Below are 23,144 nucleotides of genomic sequence, written 5' to 3'. Positions count from 1 at the left end.
ATTTTCTTTCCTTGAGGCCCCCAAAAGGCCAGTTTTTTGTCTCTGTGGCCCCCATTCTTAGCCAGATAATTCTAATTCTGTACAAAAAAAATACAAAAAAAGTTAGGCGATCCCATTGGACCAGCCCATTCGGTATTTTCCCAAAATGCAATTTTCTCAAAATGCCAGATGGCCTCTCAACACTCTCCTATTGTACTGCATTGTCTGTTTACCCCATTGGACTCACCTTGTACCACTGGATGGAGTAGTTGTCTACTTCCCTGATTTGGTCACTCAATGGGCAGTTCAGGAAAGAGGTGGCTGTGTTGGTCAGGACATGTTGGGCCTTTTCTGGTCGACCGCATTCTTTTGGGTTGGTGTGGTTCACAATCAGTAAGGCAACCTTCTTGTAGCACTCGGAGGGTTGTCTGTTATCAAAGGTAACAGGAAAGATTTACACCACACACTCATATACACACACATATACACACACACAGCAGACAAATGTATAGCCCCTACCTCACAACACACTCATAGTCTCCAGCATCTTCCATCGTGATGTTAAAAATCCAGAGTGTCTTCCCCTGCACCAGAGTCTTTCCTGTCTCCCTGGTCAGCTCTGTCCCAGTCCTTAGGTAATACCATGAGATGTTATAGGGGATGCTGTGGTTGTCAGACATGTTGAGGTCCAACAGGGTGGATGTCAACATGGCAGCATCACCGGAAACTGAAAAGACCCACTCAGTCTCTCGTCCTTTGTCCACACAGAGCTCTGCACACAAAGAGTATATAGAGTAAAGATAAACATGCAGTACAGGGACTGTTTGAGGACCACCATCTTATTTAACGAGTCCACGTCTTAAAGAACAGAATATGTTGGGGAAATGAGGCACACCAAAAAAGTATGCAATTATTATGCGTGTCATGTAGTATGCATAGACAGAGTTTTTACAGAGATGGTCTTTCAAAATATATCTCTTCACAACAAATTCTCCAGTGTTCATTTTTTTATTAACACTGACGGTGTTAAATCAATACTGAAATGGTTGAGTCTATGGACCCATAGACACCAGAGTAGTGTTAAATGAACACACTGATTAGTGTAAAGCCTTATTCAAATATTTCCCACAGTGCCTTGCCTTTCGAGCAAATTGTAGAGTTACCACCCGTGACTGTATTTTTTTGTTACAGAGACATAATTGTTGCATTCGTCCATTTCTTGTCCTGTAGACTTCAAAAAGTAAGATCCTAAATTAATATGTTGTCATAAAAAATGTATATTTAACACAATGCCATATGTATTTCATAAGGCCTTATTTTGCAGGCATAGTTTTAACCAAATACAGGGGCCTAAAACTCATACACGTCACTTTGAACAAAAACCATGCCCATCATCATATTTCCCAGCATGCTCTATTGCAGGAAGATTTTTTTTTTTGAATTGTTTGTTTCAATATCTGTTTGTGCAGGTACATTGGTACATTGATTGATTACGTGTTTGTAGCCCATTAGCAACAAACGTAAACCTTTTATTCTGAGAGTGTAATACAAGGGCCTGAAATCCATGTTTTACAAGCCACATCAGGCCTGCAAATCACATTATGCTGGCTTACAATGTGATGTGTAATTCCTATTGAAATCCAATCAGTGGGTGGAGATCCAACAGTTGGAAAATGAATTTACCTGCAACCTGCATTCAGAATGACTGTCAGGGTTAGGAACATTAGGAACTAACTGATTTGAACTAAGTGATTGGATTAGTTTAGAAAAATGTATGTAGTTTATCTTTGTGTAGTATACGATAAATCAGTTAATCAATGTACGTGCACAAACATAGATATTGAAACAAACAATTCTAAAATATCAACCTGCAAAACAGCATACGCCGGTCGTAGTTTTGGTTCAAAGTGATGTGTATGAGTTTCAGGCCTCTGTATTAGGGTAAAACTAGGTCCTCAAAATAAGGCCTTACGAAAGACATATGGTATTGTGTTAAATATATATATTTTATGATAACATTCATTTGTCTGGTGTTAGCTAGTTACTGGCTAGCCAGGTCTTCAGCCAGCATGGAACAAATGGGGGGAAGGGTAGTTTAAAACTGCACGCAGATATTTGCAGTGTTGCTTTATAAAATTATATAATTGCATCAACACCCACCAGAGGTCAGACTTAAATCATGACAAAGTGAAGGACCATGTTTCCGGATACAGAGCTGTTAACTTGATCCAGTTTAATTCAATCAGTACTTCTAGCTGTCCTCGTAACATGGTTGATTGATTGATTGATGGCTGATGAATTCTGTGGGTAAAGTTCATCCTACTTACCTCCTACTGCCTTGGAGTTGCCAGTGAGACAGAGGAGTGAGAAGAGCAAGAGCTGCAACCTCTGACTCCAATCCATAGCTAAAACAAAGAGACACACAGAATCACTTGTGAGTTTTAGTCACACATTGCCATAATAGACTCAAACAAACTATCAGAATCTTCAGCAAGTGAAATGATCAGACACACAAAAGTACCATGCTTCTTTCTGACCATCCACTTAATCCCTTACTTGTCAACTGAATGTCTGTCTCCCACACTCCACAGCTACACAGATTATCCAGTGTTAAATCAACACAGAGAGTGTTAAATTAACACTGAAAGTGTGTACCCCTATAGACACTGGAACATTTTAAATAAACACACTGCTAGGTGTAAAGCCTTATTTTGTATTTGTTTTTACTTTTTCCTAGAGTGCATTGCCTTTCAAGAGAATTGTAGAGATACAGTACTATCCGAGACTGTATTTGTTAGTGACAGAGACATGGTTGTTGCATTCATCAGCTGTCCGAGCAGCTAACCGATCGCTGCAGCTGTACATAGCCCATCTGTAAATAGCCCATCCAATCTACCTACTTCATCCCCATAATGTTTTTATTTACTTTTCTGCTCTTTTGCACACCAGTATTTCTACTTGCACATCATCATCTGCACATCTATCACTCCAGTGTTAATTTGCTAAATTGTAATTACTTGCTACTGTGGCCTATTTATTGGCTTACCTCCTCACGCCATTTGCACACACTGTATATAGACTTTTTTTTCTATTGTGTTATTGACTGTACGTTTGTTTATTCCATGTGTAACTCTGTGTTGTTGTTTGTGTCGCACTGCTTTGCTTTATTGTGGCCAGGTAGCAGTTGTAAATGAGAACTTGTTCTCATCTAGCCTACCTGGTTAAATAAAGGTTAAATAAAATAAAAATATAGATTTTCAGTCCAAGGGACTACACCAAGTGAGATCCTGAGCAAATATGTTATCATAAATTGTTTATTATTTAACACAATACAAAACATTATTCATATGGCATAATGTTAAGGGCCTACTCTGAACATAACTAAATGTTGAATTAACACTCAGTGTTGTAAAATAACCCCAGCGTTGGTGTTAATAACCAGAGTTGAACCAAAACCACACCCATCATAATCATATTTTACAGCGTGCTCTATTTCAGGTTGATTTATTAAAAATTGCAAGTACAATAATTCATTAATGTTATGCATCTCAAATATATATGTCATACATTTTCCAAACTAAGCCGACGTGTTACTTGGATTTATTGCGCCAGTTACTGAAATGGTTGTTCCAGTTTAGATGCTTTAGGTCAGGTATTCCCAAACTGGGGTATGTACAATGCCGTCGGGGGTATGCCAAATATAAATGTGATTCACATTTTCAAACAGTCCGTTTATATTTTCCAACGGGGCTATGCATTTGGGTGAGGTTTGTTTCTCACCTTAGTAGCCTTGTTTCACTGCCAAAAATCAAAAGCGAAATAACAACACAATGTCAAATACAGGTAGCCTAGTCAAATAATTAACATCCAATCACATTGACCGTTACTCTCTCGCGGGAATTCCAATAACGGTCCGTATGCAGCCAACAGGTGCTCATACCGTTTGCTAGAAAATTAATAAATGGTTAAAAAAAAAAGTAAGGCCCGCGTCCATAGAGACACATACCAGCAGTACTACACCTGCAAATGTCGACAACACAAGTTGTTCTGCTTCCACGAGCACATCCAATGCTAGCATCAGTAGTTCTCCATTTGTTGTTAGCCCAGCTAGCATGGACACTGACAGTTGTGAATCTGATGCAGCCGAAGAGCTACTCCCCCCCTTACCCGGGAAAGCACCGAGCAACAGACAGGGACGTTGGACCATTGAAGAGGCGCAAATATGATGGGAACTACATTGATTTGGGGTTCACTTATATTGGGAGTAGTGCCTTTCCTCAGCCACAGTGTGTCATATGTGCAAAAGTACTATCTCACAACTCGATGAAACCTTCACTCTTGCACAGACATTTAGAAACAGAACATGCCAAACTTAAAAATAAGCCACGGGAGGTTTTGAGCGAAAATTAAGATGACTTTCGAGTAGTAAGACATGTATAAAAGCAACAGATACCATTAATAAGAATGTGTTCTTAACTGACTTGCCTAGTTAAATAAAGGTTAAATAAATGAAAACATTTAATTGACAGTGTGGGAGAGTAACCTTCATTCACTTTCCTCTATGCCAGATGTGGTGATCGTCTACTAATGACTTACTATAATAAGCTTAATACTGTACTTCTCTCGGAGCATTCCCACCATCCATTTGAATAGGCAGACATTGTTACTGCAGCTGGTTGGCTGAAGTCGTTAATTGTCCATTTCGGGAACACTTTACTGTAGGTGTCCTTACGAATGCATTCATGAAGCCTTTTTAACAGCTGTGTTACACATTATAATATTTGTCATAAGCTGTCATGAACAGTTTTAAATGGTAATGAGTTGCGGCATTAGATTATATAAAACTAGTTATAATTGGTGTCAAAGAGGACTGTTCATCCTGTCATATGCTCTAATGTCAACTGCTACACAGTCTACATGACAACTTTTGTCATATGTTATTACATGCTACATAAGAGTCTACATACCAGATGTTATAACAGGGTGTTTTGTCATTTACCAACCTCTGTGTCACATTATTAAATTGAATGGAATGACGGACGTCATAACCTTGTCATATGGCTTTATAGTGTGTGCACAAACACCTTCAGTATAGTGACATTCATTTGAGGTGTTATGAAACAGTTACTGTATGAATGTGCTTATACCACTGTTCGAGTTGAATATCACAAAATGTTACCATTCAAATGATCTCCAAGAAACATGGGCAAATGGGAGCACAGATGTAGCTTTGATTCTGGCTCCTACTAGCACTCTTGACTCCACATCCTGTAGTGCTTCTGTCAAGGCACAGCCTTATCGCTGTAGCCCAGCAGTTAACAGCGCTGGGCCAGTAACTGAAAGATCGCAGGTTCGAATCCCCAAGCTTACTTGGTGAAAAATCTGTTTATTCTCTTGAGCAAGGCACTTAACCCTAATTAACCCTAATCACTCTGGATAAGAGCATCTACTAAATTACTAAAATCTAAAAATGTAAATGCATATCGCCAATGGCACATCATCCAGAATAGACACTATGTTGTTACACGATATAAAGCAAAGATATTGAAAACTCCATGTAGAAGCAGAATGTACATTTGATATCACTCTCATTACAAGTGGACATAAGTAGTCTGACACCACACAGTTGATAACTTAGTTATAATAACAGCTGTTATACAGTTATACACCTCCACTGTGAAGTGTGTCTGTCAGACTTAGTATAATCTGGCCAGTCAACCAAACATCCTCCTTGATAAAATGTCAAGCTTGTATTGAAGGAGGGAATTGAAAAGTCCAAGAGACTATCATGTTTCAGGAGAAGACCCAGATGCAGACAGTGTCAAAATAACAAAAGTTTATTACTAGAACAGGGGGCAGGCAAAGTGACAGGTCAAGGGCAGGCAGAGGTCAGTAATCCAGATCAGAGTCCATAAGGCACAGAACGGCAGGCAGTCGCGGGGTCAGAGCAGGCAGAGTGGTCAAAAAAACGGGAAAACAGAAACTAGAACAAGGCAAGAGCAAGGGAAAAACACTGGTAGGCTTGATGAACAAAACGAACTGGCAACAGAGAACACAGGTATAAATACACTGAGGATAATGGGGAAGATGGGCGACACCTGGAGGGGGATGGAGACAAGGACAAAGACAGGTGAAACAGATCAGGGTGTGACAGAGTCAAGTCATGCAGTGAGTCAATCCAGACCAGCTGAGAACAGGAAGCTTAGCTTTCACAACCCTGACCTCGTGACTCTTACGCCTCACAGTATCATCACTCCAGGGATAGCCAACCCTGCTGCTGGACAGCAACTGGGGTTGCAGGCTTTTGCTAAATCACACCTGATGTTTGACATTTTACTGCACTATAAGGATCTAATAACGCAAGCAATTCGCTGCACCCACTATAACAACTACTAAACTGTCTATGTGAGCAATAAACTTTGATTCGATTTTTGATTCAACTAATCAGTCCTAGTGAGCAGCTAGCAGAATCATGTATTCTTGTGAAGGGTTTGAGTGCAGCAAGGTAGTTCTCCCAGGTTAGGTTTGTTCACCCCTGGTGATCATTTTCATTCAACTAATAGCAGTCTTTCTGTGGTGGAATGTGTCTGGCCCTGCTCCAGGTATGAGGTATTAGCTCGCCTACCTGTGTGTCACGTGCTGTGGTGGTTGACTACCGTCACGGGCTGTGGTGGATATCCAACCTGAATTTTAGATCACCAGCAACCTGCATTCAGAATGACTGCCAGGGTTGGGAAAACTGAAATATGACACTACCTAAAGCAGTGGTTCCCAACCTTTTTATGGTCCCGTACCGCTTAAAACATTCAACCTCCAGCTGCATCCCCTCTAGCACCAGGGTCAGTGCACTCTCAAACGTTGTTTTTTGCCATCATTGTAAGTCTGCCATACGCACACTATATGATACATTTATTAAACATAAGAATGAGTGAGAGTTTTGTTACAACCCGGCTCATGGTAAGTGACAACGAGCTCTTATAGGACCAGGGCACAAATAATAATGTAGTAATAATCAATAATTTTATTTAACCATCTTACATATACAACCTTATTTGTTCATTGAAAATGGTGAGTAACTCACCACAGGTTAATGAGAAGGGTGTGCTTGAAAGGATGCACATAACTCTGCAGTTTTGGGTTGTATTGGAGAGAGTCTCAGTCTTAAATCATTTTCCACACACAGTCTGTGCCTGTATTTAGTTTTTATGCAAGAGAGGGCCGAGAATCCACTCTCACACAAGTACGTGGTTGCAAAGGGCATCAGTGTCTTAACAGCGCTATTTGCCAAGGCAGAATACTCCGAGCGAAGTCCAATCCAGAAATCTGGCAGTGACTTCTAATTAAATTACATTTTCACAGAACCGCTTGTTGCAATTTCGATGAGGTTCTCTTGTTTAGATATCGGTAAGTGGACTGGAGGCAGGGCATGGAAGATATAATGAATCCAGTTGCCTGTGTTGTCCGTTTCGGGAAAGTACCTGCGTAATTTCACACCCAGCTCACTCAGGTGCTTCGCATTTGACATTTGACATTGTCCATAAGCTTGAGTTGATTTGCACACAAAAAAACATACAATGATGAAAATACCTGTGTGTTGTCCTTGTTAATGCAGACAGAAAAGAGCTCCAACTTCCTAATCATAGCCTCAATTTTGTCCTGCCCATTGAATATAGTTGTGGAGAGTCCCTGTAATCCTAGATTCAGATCATTCAGGCGAGAAAAATCATCATGCAAGTGGTCAAACAAGTGAAAATTATGGTCAGTAAAGAACATTTTACTCTCATCTCTCAATTAAAAAACGTGTCAATACTTTCCCCCTTGATAAGCAGCACAATTCTGTATGTTGTAAAAGCGTTACATGGTCGCCGCTCATATCAGGGGCCTTGCTATAACAAAGTCAACCATTTTCACTGTAGTGTCCAAAACGTCTTTCAAGCTGTCAGGTATTCCCTTGGCAGTTAGAGCCTCTTGGTGGATGCTGCAGTGTACCCAAGTGGCATCGGGAGAAACTGCTTGTTTAACCCCTTACCGCTCCACTATGTCTCCCGGTCATGGCTTTTGCGGCATTAGTACAGATACCAACACTTCTTGACCACCAAAGTCCATTTGATGTCACTAAGCTGTCCAGTACTTTAAAAATATTATCTTCTGTTGTCCTGGTTTTCAGTGGTTTGCAGAAAAGGATGTCTTCCTTAACTGACCCTCCATAAACGTAAAGGACTTGTACCAGGAGCTGTGCCAGGCCCGCCACATCTGTTGAGTCATCCAGCTGTAACGCATAAAATTCACTGTCTGGTATGCGAAGCAGTAATTGTTTCAAAACATCTCCTGCCATGTCACTGATGCGTCGTGAAACAGTGTTGTTTGATGCAGGCATTGTCTGTATAGTTTTTTGGGCCTTTTCCCCCAGCATTGTCCCAACCATATCCGCGGCAGCAAGAATAATTAAGTCCTCCACAATAGTATGGGGCTTGCCTGTGCTAGCCACCATATAGGATGCTTCTAGCTCCTTCTTATTTTTTTTATTTTACCTTTATTTAACTAGGCAAGTCAGTTAAGAACAAATTCTTATTTACAATGATGTCCTACCCCAGACAACGCTGGGTCTATGGGACTGCCAATCATGACCGGTTGTGATACAGCCTGGAATCAAACCAGGGTCTGTAGTGATGCCTCTAGCACTGAGATGCGGTGCCTTAGACCACTGTGCCACTCGGGTCCCTCATATCTGACATGATTGACCTCTCACAATGAATCTGATAACTGATGTCAGAGACGTGAAGCCAAAACAAAGTGAAGATTGAGTGTAAAATAAGATAACACAACTCATAAAAGAACATAACAGAGAAGAACATCAAGACAGTATAGAGAAGAACATCAAGGTACTACAAAATATACAATTCAAAAAACACAAAATGTCAACTAACTGATTGAAACCTAGTCAACACTTTACTCCGAAGTCAACCACACAAGACCAAAAATTCCACCTACTTTTTAGCAGGCTACTCTTTAGTCCTCATGCAAGGCCACAGCTCTGCACGCTCTCTCTGTAACACGTGCATGGTCCATTGTTTTTACTCCATGATCATACAGAGTACTAACCGGCAACAACTATCACATTCCTAGCACTTAGCAACACACATTTTTTTTACCTTTATTTTACTTTATAACTAGGCAAGTCAGTTAAGAACAAATTCTTATTTTCAATGACTGCCTATGAACAGTGGGTTAACTGCTTGTTCAGGGGCAGAACGACAGATAGTAAGACAGATAAGGTTAATCTTTCTGTCACTTGCACCCACAGCACAACTTCTTGACTGAGGAAAAGAGGAATTAATTTGTGGTGGGTGTCCAAGCCTTCAAAACAATGTTCTCTAAGTCCTGTCTGTCAAACACCTCAATTTCCTCGATAATAATCATATTTGCTTGTAATACAACTCCTCAACCACTAGAGGTTGTGTATACGTGTGGTCTAAGATTTGCTTGGTGACACTCAAACTTTCCTGTCAAATTCAAATTTGATAAACACCAACTTTTGCGGGAAAATTTTGCACAGGCAATGTTTATAATATTTTTTGTGCATATGCACCATTCATAAATGAGGCCCCAGAACAGGGAGTTCCTCAAAATCCTAATACCTTAAAGAATATGGATTTTAGAATAAAATAATGTTTAAACTTGGAATCTTTAGTTGCTACGTATAAATTCAAAATATATACCCACTGATTGTTATAGAATATAACTTATGAATCCCTCATAAGCTTAGTTAAATTGTTGTACGCCATCAGAACCCAAAATAAAAGCTTGCTTTATTCCAATGTTTGTAAAGAATGTAAATGTAAACATACACTATATAGCCTCAAAACATGGTTAAAACTATAATTTTACTATGATGGATGGTCAGTCTTCGCATGCATAGCTCTGTCTATAAATTTGATAGTGTTTACATTTCTCCAGGCCAATCCCTCATCTTTTTACCAAAACACGGGTTGGGTTCCCACTTTGTTATTGTTTCAGTTAAGGATTCTAGCTTTAAAGTTATATCTCAAGTTATCACTGGTTAACCTCTGCAGGATAGTTTACTGCCATTATTTTTTGCATTTGACGCTTCAGTCACAAAAACAGAGAGATTGTCCTCAGCTATCTTCCCCGCAGGGACCCGCACGGTAGCAGTTGAAAAATTGAGGAAAGCTGAGTGCCCTCCAACCTCATCACCAAGCTGGGGATCCTGGGACTGATAACCTCCCTCTGCAACTGGATCCTGGACTTCGTAATGGGACGGCCCCAGACCCCAGGTGGTGAGGGTAGGCAACAACACTTCCGCCATGCTGACCATCAACACAGGGGCCCCTCGTGGGTATGTGTTTAATCCCCTACTGTATTCCTTGTTCACCCACGACTGCATGGCCACGCACAACTCCAACACCATCATCAAGTTTGATGGCGATGAGACAACCTACCGGGATTAAGACAGAGACTTGGCATTGTGGTGCCAGGACAACAATCTATCCCTTAACGTCAGTAAGACCAAGGAGCTGATCGTGGACTACAGCATAAAGAGGGGAGAGCACGGCCACATCCACATGGATTCGGCTGTAGTGGAGCGGATTGAGAGCTTCAACTTCCTTGGTGTCCACATCACTAAGGACTTACACTCAAACACCCTCACAGTCGTGAAGAGGGAACGACAGCGCCTCTTCCCCCTCAAGAGGCTGAAAAGATTTGTCATGGGCCCTCAGATCCTCAAAAAGTTCTATAGCTGCACCATCGAGAGCATCTTGACTGGCTGCATCACAGCTCTGTAAGGCAAATACACCGCCCTTGAACGCAAATCGCAACAGAGGTCCTGCCATCCAGGACCTCTACAGTATATCAGGCAGTGTCAGAGGAAGGCCCGAAATATTGCCAAAGATTCCAGTCACCAAAGCCATAAACTGTTCACTCTGATACCGTCCAGCAAACAGTGGTCGAACCAACAGACTCCGAGACAGCTTCTACACCCAAGACTTAAGACTATGAAAGAGCCATAAGATTGCTAAATAGTTAATTAAATGGTTACCCGTTTGGATATCCACACTTACCCTGTCTTGCTCTGACTCTATGCACACTTAGGCCGTGTCTACATTTGACACTTACATGTGACTTCTGCAATCAGAATACGAGATCCCATTGAAAATATGTGTCTCGATGCACAAAAGATGCATTGTGATGTGATTGTGTTCAGATCTGTCTGACCACCTCAGGAGGAAGTCAGGGATGCATTGTGTGTGGATTTCTCCTCAGTCTGGACAAATTCATGCTACCGAAAGTGCATACAGGGGGCAACATCATCAGCACGTGCCCACAAGTCTCCATAAAACTTGTGTTTTGTGACTGAGAGGTAGCTTTTCATTATAACGTTGGAGGAAATACATTCCAAGCGTATGTTTGCTGGCATCATCAATGCTAGCCAGCAAGCTAATATTTAGAAGAAAAAAAAATCTGTTTCGCTACAATTATGCTAACCTGTTTGCAATCCCTTTAGTATTGCTTGCTAGCTAGCTACAGAGGTTAGCAAAGCTTGTCACCTACATCAGTTACAGTTGAAGTCGGAAGTTTACATACACTCAGGTTTGATTCATTAAAACTTGTTTTTCAATCACTCCACTAATTTCTTGTTAACAAACTATAGGTTTGGCAAGTCGGTTAGGACATCTACTCTGTGCATGGCACAAGTAATTTTTCCAACAATTGTTTACAGACAGATTATTTCACTTGTAATTCACTGTATCACTGTAATTTGTCTTTATTTTTACTATGTTCTATATTGTAGAATAATAGTGAAGACATCAAAACTATGAAATAACACATATGGAATCATGTAGTAGCCAAAATATTTGAGATTCTTCAAAGTAGCCACCTTTTGCCTTGATGACAGCTTTGCAGACTCTTGGCATTCTCTCAACCAACTTCATGAGGTAGTCACCTGGAATGTATTTCAATTAACAGGTGTCTCTTGATAAAAGTTATTTTGTGGATTTTCCATCCTTCTTAATGCGTTTGAGCCTATCAGTTGTGTTTTGACAACGCAAGGGGGGTATACAGAAGATAGCCCTATTTGTTAAAAGACCAAGTCCATATTTTGGCAAGAACAGCTCAAATAACCAAAGAGAAATGACAGTCCATCATTATTTTAAGACATGAATGTCAGTCAATCTGGATCATTTCAAGAACTTTGAAAGTTTCTTAAAGTGCAGTCGCAAAAACCATCAAGCGCTGTGATGAAACTGGCTCTCATGAGAACCGCCACAGGAAAGGAATCCTCAGAGTTATCTTAGCTGCAGAGGATAAGTTCATTAGATTTACCAACCTCAGAAATTGCAGCCCAAATCAATGCTTCACAGAGTTCAAGTAACAGACACATCTCAACATCAACTGTTCAGAGGACACTGAATTCATGGTAAAATTGCTGCAAGGAAACCACTACTAAAAGGACACCAATAATAAGAAGAGACTTGCTTGGGCCAAGAAACATGGGCAATGGACATTAGACCATTGGAAATCTGTCCTTTGGTCTGATGAGTCCAACTGTGAGATTTTTGGTCCCAACAGCCATGTCTTTGTGAGAAGCAGAGTAGGTGAATGGATGATCTCCGCAAGTGTGGTTCTCACCGTGATTCATGGAGGAGGTGTGATGATGTGGGGGTGCTTTGCTGGTGACACTGTCTGTGATTTATTTAGCAATCAAGGCACACTTAACCAGCATGGCTACCACAGCATTCTGCAACTATATGCTGGACCCTTTCTTTCTAAAATTATCTGCCGAAATTGTTGCCACCCCTATTACTAGCCTGTTCAACCTCTCTTTCGTGTCGTCTGAGATTCCCAAAGATTGGAAAGCAGCTGCGGTCATCCCCCTCTTCAAAGGGGGGGACACTCTTGACCCAAACTGCTACAGACCTATATCTATCCTACCATGCCTTTCTAAGGTTTTCGAAAGCCAAGTCAACAAACAGATTACCGACCATTTCGAATCTCACCATACCTTCTCTGCTATGCAATCTGGTTTCAGAGCTGGTCATGGGTGCACCTCAGCCCCGCTCAAGGTCCTAAACGATATCTTAACTGCCATTGATAAGAAACATTACTGTGCAGCCGTATTCATTGATCTGGCTAAGGCTTTCGACTCTGTCAATCACCACATCCTCATCGGCAGACTCGACAGCCTTGGTTTCTCAAATGATTGCCTCGCCTGGTTCACCAACTACTTCTCTGATAGAGTTCAGTGTGTCAAATCGGAGGGTCTGCTGTCCGGACCTCTGGCAGTCTCTATGGGGGTGCCACAGGGTTCAATTCTTGGACCGACTCTCTTCTCTATATACATCAATGAGGTCGCTCTTGCTGCTGGTGAGTCTCTAATCCACCTCTACGCAGACGACACCATTCTGTATACTTCCGGCCCTTCTTTGGACACTGTGTTAACAACCCTCCAGGCAAGCTTCAATGCCATACAACTCTCCTTCCGTGGCCTCCAATTTGTCATGTATTGTCATGTTGTGTCTTGTTCCTGTTCTTTCTCTTCACCCTGTCTCCCTCTGCTGGTCGTATTGGGTTGCCTTCTCTTCCCCTCCTTCCCCCAGCTGTTCCTTGTCTTCTCTAACTACCTCGTTCACCCTTTTCCCACCTGTTCCCTTTTTCCCTCTGATTGGGTCTCTATTTCTCTCTCTGTTCCTGCTTCTGTCTTTGTCAGATTCTCGTTTGAGTTTCTCATGCCAGAACCAAACTATCGTCGTGTTTGCTTCAACCTTGTCCTGTCCTGTCGGAATCTGCCTGTTCATCTGAGGCTACGTGTGATCAGGTACCTCTGTCCTCTACAACCCAGCTAATCTCCTCTGCTGCTAGAAGGGGAACTCTTCTGTGATTTCAGAAGGACTTTATGTTTCATTTGTCGCCCTCTCTGCGGGTTGTTTGTTTTCACATTAAAGGACTCTGTTTTTGTTAAACCACTTTTGGGTCCTCACTCACGTGCATAACAGAAGAATCTGACCAAGAATGGGCCCAGCGACTTCGGATCCTCTCCACTCAGCCGTCGAGATCCAGGGAGCGATGCTAGGCAGACACGAGCAGGAATTGTCTGCTGCTCGACATGCCGTTGAGACCCTGGCCGCCCAAGTCTCCAACCTCACAGAACAGATTCACCATCTCCGCCTCGATCCACCGGCCACTTCCAGGGCTTTCGAATCTCCGGAGCCCAGAATCAATAACCCGCCGTGTTACTCTGGGGAGCCCACTGAATGCCGCTCGTTCCTCACCCAGTGTGATATTGTGTTTTCTCTCCAGCCCAACACGTACTCCAGGAGCACAGCTCGTATCGCCTACGTCATATCTCTCCTTACTGGACGGGCTCGTGAGTGGGGCACGGCAATCTGGGAGGCAAGGGCTGAGTGTACTAACCAGTATCAGGACTTTAAGGAGGAGATGATACGGGTTTTTGATCGTTCTGTTTTTGGGGAGGAAGCTTCCAGGGCCCTGTCTTCCCTATGTCAAGGTAATCGATCCATAACAGACTACTCTATTGAGTTTCGCACTCTTGCTGCCTCCAGTGACTGGAACGAGCCGGCTTTGCTCGCTCGTTTTCTGGAGGGTCTCCGCGCGGAGGTAAAGGATGAGATTCTCTCCCAGGAGGTTCCTTCCAGCGTGGATTCCTTGATTGAACTCGCTATTCGCATAGAGCGACGGGTTGATCTTCGTCACCGAGCTCGTGGAAAGGAGCTCGCGTTCTCCGTTGCCCCCCTCTCCGCATCACTACCATCTTCCTCTGCCGGCTCGGGTGCTGAGCCTATGCAGCTGGGAGGTATCCGCATCTCGACTAAGGAGAGGGAACGGAGAATCACCAACCGCCTCTGTCTCTATTGCGGTTCTGCTGGTCATTTTGTCACTTCATGTCCAGTAAAAGCCAGAGCTCATCAGTAAGCGGAGGGCTACTGGTGAGCGCTACTACTCCTGTCTCTCCTTCAAGATCCTGCACTACCTTGTCGGTCCATCTACGCTGGACCGGTTCGTCAGCTTCCTGCAGTGCCTTGATAGACTCTGGGGCGGAGGGCTGTTTTATGGACGAGACCTGGGCTCGGGAACATGACATTCCTCTCAGACAGTTAAGGGAGCCCACGGCCTTGTTCGCTTTGGATGGTAGTCCTCTCCCCAGGATTCAGCGTGAGACGCTACCTTTAACCCTCACTGTCTCTGGTAATCATAGCGAAACCCTTTCTTTTTTAATTTTTCGTTCACCTTTTACACCTGTTGTTTTGGGCCATCCCTGGCTAGTTTGTCATAATCCTTCTATTAATTGGTCTAGTAATTCTATCCTCTCCTGGAACGTCTCTTGTCATGTGAAATGTTTAATGTCTGCTATCCCTCCTGTTTCCTCTGTCTCTTCTTCACAGGAGGAGCCTGGTGATTTGACAGGGGTGCCGGAGGAATATCACGATCTGCGCACGGTGTTCAGTCGGTCCAGGGCCACCTCTCTTCCTCCACACCGGTCGTATGATTGTAGTATTGATCTCCTTCCGGGAACCACTCCCCCCCGGGGTAGACTATACTCTCTGTCGGCTCCCGAACGTAAGGCTCTCGAAGATTATTTGTCTGTAGCTCTTGACGCCGGTACCATAGTCCCCTCCTCCTCTCCCGCTGGAGCGGGTTTTTTTTTTTGTTAAGAAGAAGGACGGGTCCCTGCGCCCCTGCATAGATTATCGAGGGCTGAATGACATAACAGTGAATAATCGTTATCCGCTTCCTCTTATGTCTTCAGCCTTCGAGATCCTGCAGGGAGCCAGGTTTTTCACTAAGTTGGACCTTCGTAACGCTTACTATCTCGTGCGCATCAGGGAGGGGGACGAGTGGAAGACGGCGTTTAACACTCCGTTAGGGCACTTTGAATACCGGGTTCTTCCTTTCGGCCTCGCTAACGCTCCAGCTGTCTTTCAGGCATTAGTCAATGACGTCCTGAGAGACATGCTGAACATCTTTGTTTTCGTTTACCTTGACGATATCCTGATTTTTTCACCGTCACTCCAGATTCATGTTCAGCACGTTCGACGTGTCCTCCAGCGCCTTTTAGAGAATTGTCTTTTTGTGAAGGCTGAGAAGTGCACTTTTCATGCCTCCTCCGTCACATTTCTCGGTTCTGTTATTTCCGCTGAAGGCATTAAGATGGATCCCGCTAAGGTCCAAGCTGTCATTGATTGGCCCGTCCCTAAGTCACGCGTCGAGCTGCAGCGCTTTCTCGGCTTCGCGAATTTCTATCGTCGTTTCATCCCTAATTTCGGTCAGGTGGCAGCTCCTCTCACAGCCCTTACTTCTGTCAAGACGTGCTTTAAGTGGTCCGTTTCCGCCCAGGGAGCTTTTGATCTCCTCAAGAATCGTTTTACATCCGCACCTATCCTTGTTACACCTGACGTCTCTAGACAGTTCGTTGTCGAGGTTGACGCGTCAGAGGTGGGCGTGGGAGCCATTCTTTCTCAGCGCTCCCTCTCTGACGACAAGGTCCACCCTTGCGCGTATTTTTCTCATCGCCTGTCGCCGTCGGAACGTAACTATGATGTGGGAAACCGCGAACTGCTCGCCATCCGCTTAGCCCTAGGCGAATGGCGACAGTGGTTGGAGGGGGCGACCGTTCCTTTTGTCGTTTGGACTGACCATAGGAACCTTGAGTACATCCGTTCTGCCAAACGACTTAATGCGCGTCAGGCTCGTTGGGCGCTGTTTTTCGCTCGTTTCGAGTTTGTGATTTCTTATCGTCCGGGCTCTAAGAACACCAAGCCTGATGCTTTATCTCGTCTCTTCAGTTCTTCAGTAGCCTCCACTGACCCCGAGGGGATTCTCCCTGAGGGGCGTGTTGTCGGGTTGACTGTCTGGGGAATTGAGAGGCAGGTAAAGCAAGCACTCACTCACACTCCGTCGCCGCGCGCTTGTCCTAGGAACCTTCTTTTCGTTCCCGTTCCTACTCGTCTGGCCGTTCTTCAGTGGGCTCACTCTGCCAAGTTAGCCAGCCACCCCGGCGTTCGGGGTACGCTTGCTTCCATTCGCCAGCGTTTTTGGTGGCCCACCCGGGAGCATGACACGTGTCGTTTCGTGGCTGCTTGTTCGGTCTGCGCGCAGACTAAGTCCGGTAACTCCCCTCCTGCCGGCCGTCTCAGACCGCTTCCCATTCCCTCTCGACCGTGGTCTCACATCGCCTTAGATTTTATCACCGGACTGCCTTCGTCAGCGGGGAAGACTGTTATTCTTACGGTTGTCGATAGGTTCTCTAAGGCGGCTCATTTTATTCCCCTTGCTAAGCTTCCTTCTGCTAAAGAAACGGCACAAATCATCATCGAGAATGTTTTCAGAATTCATGGCCTTCCGTCAGACGTCGTTTCGGACAGGGGTCCGCAATTCACGTCTCAATTTTGGAGGGAGTTTTGCCGTTTGATTGGGGCTTCCGTCAGTCTCTCTTCCGGCTTTCACCCCCAGTCTAACGGTCAAGCAGAACGGGCCAATCAGACTATTGGTCGCATCTTACGCAGTCTTTCTTTTCGCAACCCTGCGTCTTGGTCAGAACAGCTTCCCTGGGCAGAATACGCCCACAACTAGCTTCCTTCGTCTGCGACCGGGCTATCTCCTTTTCAGAGTAGCCTCGGGTACCAGCCTCCGCTGTTCTCGTCTCAGTTCGCCGAGTCCAGCGTCCCCTCCGCTCAGGCTTTTGTCCAACGTTGCGAGCGCACCTGGAAGAGAGTCAGGTCTGCACTTTGCCGTTATAGGGCGCAGACTGTGAGAGCCGCTAATAAGAGTAGAACTAAGAGTCCTAGATATTGTCGCGGTCAGAGAGTTTGGCTCTCCACTCAGAACCTTCCCCTTAAGACAGCTTCTCGCAAGTTGACCCCGCGGTTCATTGGTCCGTTCCGTATTTCTCAGATCATTAATCCTGTCGCAGTGCGACTTCTTCTTCCGCGATATCTTCGTCGCGTCCACCCGGTCTTCCATGTCTCCTGTGTTAAGCCCGTTCTTCGCGCCCCCGCTCGTCTTCCCCCCCCCCCCATCCTTGTCGAGGGCGCACCTATCTACAGGGTCCGTAAGATTTTGGACATGCGTCCTCGGGGCCGTGGTCATCAGTACCTAGTGGATTGGGAGGGGTACGGTCCTGAGGAAAGGAGTTGGGTTCCCTCTCGGGACGTGCTGGACCGTTCGCTGATCGATGATTTCCTCCGTTGCCGCCAGGTTTCCTCCTCGAGTGCGCCAGGAGGCGCTCGGTGAGTGGGGGGGTACTGTCATGTATTGTCATGTTGTGTCTTGTTCCTGTTCTTTCTCTTCACCCTGTCTCCCTCTGCTGGTCGTATTGGGTTGCCTTCTCTTCCCCTCCTTCCCCCAGCTGTTCCTTGTCTTCTCTAACTACCTCGTTCACCCTTTTCCCACCTGTTCCCTTTTTCCCTCTGATTGGGTCTCTATTTCTCTCTCTGTTCCTGCTTCTGTCTTTGTCAGATTCTCGTTTGAGTTTCTCATGCCAGAACCAAACTATCGTCGTGTTTGCTTCAACCTTGTCCTGTCCTGTCGGAATCTGCCTGTTCATCTGAGGCTACGTGTGATCAGGTACCTCTGTCCTCTACAACCCAGCTAATCTCCTCTGCTGCTAGAAGGGGAACTCTTCTGTGATTTCAGAAGGACTTTATGTTTCATTTGTCGCCCTCTCTGCGGGTTGTTTGTTTTCACATTAAAGGACTCTGTTTTTGTTAAACCACTTTTGGGTCCTCACTCACGTGCATAACACAATTACTCTTAAATACAAGTAAAACTAAATGCATGCTCTTCAACCGATCGCTACCTGCACCTACCCGCCTGTCCAACATCACTACTCTGGACGGCTCTGACTTAGAATACGTGGACAACTACAAATACTTAGGTGTCTGGTTAGACTGTAAACTCTCCTTCCAGACCCATATCAAACATCTCCAATCCAAAGTTAAATCTAGAATTGGCTTCCTATTTCGCAACAAAGCATCCTTCACTCATGCTGCCAAACATACCCTTGTAAAACTGACCATCCTACCAATCCTCGACTTTGCGATGTCATTTACAAAATAGCCTCCAAAATCCTACTCAACAAATTGGATGCAGTCTATCACAGTGCAATCCGTTTTGTCACCAAAGCCCCATATACTACCCACCATTGCGACCTGTACGCTCTCGTTGGCTGGCCCTCGCTTCATACTCGTCGCCAAACCCACTGGCTCCATGTCATCTACAAGACCCTGCTAGGTAAAGTCCCCCCTTATCTCAGCTCGCTGGTCACCATAGCATCCCCCACCTGTAGCACACGCTCCAGCAGGTATATCTCACTAGTCACCCCCAAAACCAATTATTTCTTTGGCCGCCTCTCCTTCCAGTTCTCTGCTGCCAATGACTGGAACGAACTACAAAAATCTCTGAAACTGGAAACACTTATCTCCCTCACTAGCTTTAAGCACCAACTGTCAGAGCAGCTCACAGATTACTGCACCTGTACATAGCCCACCTATAATTTAGCCCAAACAACTACCTCTTTCCCAACTTTCACCTAATTTGCTCACATTGTATATAGACTTGTTTATACTGTATTATTGACTGTATGTTTGTTTTACTCCATGTGTAACTCTGTGTCATTGTATCTGTCGAACTGCTTTGCTTTATCTTGGCCAGGTCGCAATTGTAAATGAGAACTTGTTCTCAACTTGCCTACCTGGTTAAATAAAGGTCAAATAAAAAATGTAAAAATAAAATATGCCATCCCATCTGATTTGTGCTTATTGGGACTATTATTTGTTTTTCAACAGGACAATAACCCAACACACCTCCAGGCTGTGTAAGGGCTATATGACCAAAAAGAGAGTGATGGAGTGTTGCATCAGATCACCTGACCTCAAACCAATTGAGATGGTTTAGGATGGACCGCAGAGTGAAGGAAAAGCAGCCAACAAGTGCTCAGCATATGTGGGAACTCCTTCAAGACGGTTGGAAAAGCATTCCAGGTGAAGCTGGTTGAGAGAATGCCAAGAGTGTGCAAAGCTGTCATCAAGGCAAAAGGGTGGCTACAGTACTTTGAAGAATCTAAATTCCAAAATATATTTTGATATGTTTTTATACTTTTTTGGATACTACATGATTCTATATTTGTTATTTCATAGTCATGATGTCTTCACTATTATTATACAATGTAGAAAATAGTGAAAATAAATAAAAACCCTTGAATGAGTAGATGTGTCCAAACTTGACTGGTAATGTGTGTATATATTCAGTGGGGAGAACAGGTATTTGATACACTGCCGATTTTGCAGGTTTTTCTACTTACAAAGCATGTAGAGGTCTGTAATTTTTATCATAGGTGCACTTCAACTGTGAGCGACTGAATCTAAAACAAAAATCCAGAAAATCACATTGTATGATTTTTAAGTAATTCATTTGCATTTTATTGCATGACATAAGTATTTGATCACCTACCAACCAGTAAGAATTCCGGCTCTCACAGACCTGTTAGTTTTTCTTTAAGAAGCCCTCCTGTTCTCCACTCATTACCTGTATTAACTGCACCTGTTTGAACTCGTTACCTGTATAAAAGACACCTGTCTACACAGTCAATCAAACAGACCCCAACCTCTCCACAATGGCCAAGATCAGAGAGCTGTGTAAGGACATCAGGGATAAAATTGTAGATCTGCACAAGGCTGAGACAGGCTACAGAACAATCGGCAAACAGCTTGGTGAGAAGGCAACAACTGTTGGCGCAATTATTAGAACATGGAAGAAGTTCAAGATGACGGTCAATCACCCTCGGTCTGGGGCTCCATGCAAGATCTCACCTTGTGGGGCATCAATGATCATGAGGAAGGTGAGGGATCAGCCCAGAACTACACGGCAGGACCTGGTCAATGACCTGAAGAGACCTGGGACCACAGTCTCAAAGAAAACCATTAGTAACACACTACGCCGTCATGTATTAAAATCCTGCAGCGCACGCAAGGTCCCCCTGCTCAAGCCAGCGCATGTCCAGGCCCGTCTGAAGTTTGCCCATGACCATCTGGATGATCCAGAGGAGGAATGGGAGAAGGTCATGTGGTCTGATGAGACAAAAATAGAGCTTTTTGGTCTAAACTCCACTCGCCGTGTTTGGAGGAAGAAGAAGGATGAGTACAACCCCAAGAACACCATCCCAACCGTGAAGCATGGAGGTGGAAACATCATTCTTTGGGGATGCTTTTCTGCAAAGGGGACAGGACGACTGCACCGTATTGAGGGGAGGATGGATGGGGCCATGTATCGCGAGATCTTGGCCAACAACCTCCTTCCCTCAATAAGAGCATTGAAGATGGATCATGGCTGGGTCTTCCAGCATGACAACGACCCGAAACACACAGCCAGGGCAACTAAGGGGTGGCTCCGTAAGAAGCATCTCAAGGTCCTGGAGTGACCTAGCCAGTCTCCAGACCTGAACCCAATAGAACATCTTTGGAGGGAGCTGAAAGTCCGTATTGCCCAGCGACAGCCCCGGAATCTGAAGGATCTGGAGAAGGTCTGTATGGAGGAGTGGGCCAAAATCCCTGCTGCAGTGTGTGCAAACCTGGTCAAGAACTACAGGAAATGTATGATCTCTGTAATTGCAAAAAGGTTTCTGTACCAAATATTAAGTTCTGCTTTTCTGATGTATCAAATACTTATGTCATGCAATAAAATGCAAATGAATTACTTAAAAATCATACAATGTGATTTTCTCGAATTTTCTCACAGTTGAAGTGTACCTATGATAAAAATGACAGACCTCTACATGCTTTGTAAGTAGGAAAACCTGCAAAATTGGCAAATACTTGTTCTCCCCACTGTATGTATATATATATATAAATGTAATCTATGGGCCAAATTCAGCCAGTGAGCCTCCAGTTTGGGAACCATGATATACACACACATTCACACGCATTACATACTCACACATAAGTAACACACATACCGACAACACAAACACAGCTATACCAACACAACACAAACACACACACACTTTTGCACTCATCATAGCTTAATCGTTGGGACCACAAACCTTCCTATAGACAGTCTGTTGTGTAAGCAAGGTTGGGTTCATGGCATAGCTGCTGGACCATTCTGGATAACGCTTTACTTTATTATCAGAACTAATTTGAAACATGCTGTTAATCCTTCCTAGTGGCTACATACACAAGCCCAAGTCTACCAATAGTTCGTAGTAACATTTGCAGTACCTATATGAATACATTTACCTTAGAGATTATAAACCCAAGATGCTCCTCTTCACTTCGTTTCACACGGAGGGGTTTCAGGTTCGCTGAAGTGTGATTTTAAGTTAAACTCTTTAGGTTGACAAGACAATGCTGTGGGTAGTTTTATTGAGGTGTGAATCCTCAGCTGGATATTTCCCCCATTGGATTTGAGAATCCAGTCCTAACCAAACAGAGGTACAGGAGTGAGACAGAAGATGTATGATACCCACACCTTTTAGGGGCCCTGCCTTCTCTCTTAGAGCTAGGAAGTGACTTTTACCTCAGAGATTCACAGCAACATCATGTAGATGCACTTCTTGGAACCTATTGTGCAGTCACAACCACAGGTGCACACAGACTCTTGCTCAAACACTTAGGTGTAGGGAAACTATGCAACCACCAACTTTCTCTTATTTTCGTCTCTTGTTTTGGTTTCATTTTAGTCTTGCTGATCTCAATGGAAGTAGGTGAACTTAAATGTATGAATCGAGCAATAGATAAAACACTAACCAAATAATGTTTGTATATGGGGCCTCCCGAGTGGTGCAGCAGTTTAAGGCACTGCATCGCTGTGCTACAGGCATCACTACAGATCCGGGTTTCATCCTGGGCTGTGTTGCAGCCGGCTGAGACCGGGAGACCCATGAGGCCGGCGCACAATTGCGCCAGAATCGTCCGGGGTAAGGGAGGGTTTGGCCGGCTGGGATGTCCTTGTCCCATCGCGCTCTCGCAACTTCCCTGGGGACATGCATGCTGACTTCAGCCGCCAGCTGTACGGCGTTTCCTCCAACAAATTGGTGTGGCTGGCTTCCTGGTTAAGCAAGCAGTGTGTCAAGAAGCAGTGCGGTTTGGCTGGGTAGTGCATAAGGCATAATGCTATGCTAGGCTATCGAT

At 44.2% G+C, this 23,144-nt stretch overlaps 1 protein-coding gene across 1 annotated transcript in view; it reads right to left on the bottom strand.

Moving 5' to 3' along the window:
- The window catches only part of LOC110502091 (interleukin-1 receptor type 1), a 30,976-nt gene extending 8,477 nt beyond the window's left edge, over positions 1 to 22,499 (bottom strand). Inside the window, exons 1-4 of the mRNA XM_036959111.1 lie at positions 22,251 to 22,499; positions 2,307 to 2,384; positions 499 to 751; positions 227 to 407 (exon numbers count right to left, since the gene is read on the bottom strand). Of these exons, the coding sequence (XP_036815006.1) occupies positions 227 to 407; positions 499 to 751; positions 2,307 to 2,382 (510 nt within the window). The 5' untranslated portion in view covers positions 2,383 to 2,384; positions 22,251 to 22,499. The remainder of the gene's footprint in view (positions 1 to 226; positions 408 to 498; positions 752 to 2,306; positions 2,385 to 22,250) is intronic.
- Between the last annotated feature and the right edge of the window lie 645 nt (positions 22,500 to 23,144).

The sequence above is a fragment of the Oncorhynchus mykiss genome, chromosome 22 (genome assembly GCF_013265735.2).
Source record: "Oncorhynchus mykiss isolate Arlee chromosome 22, USDA_OmykA_1.1, whole genome shotgun sequence".
Lineage (NCBI taxonomy): Eukaryota > Metazoa > Chordata > Actinopteri > Salmoniformes > Salmonidae > Oncorhynchus > Oncorhynchus mykiss.
Note: the sequence above shows the minus strand (reverse complement) of the source record. Positions and strands in the feature narration are given on the sequence as shown.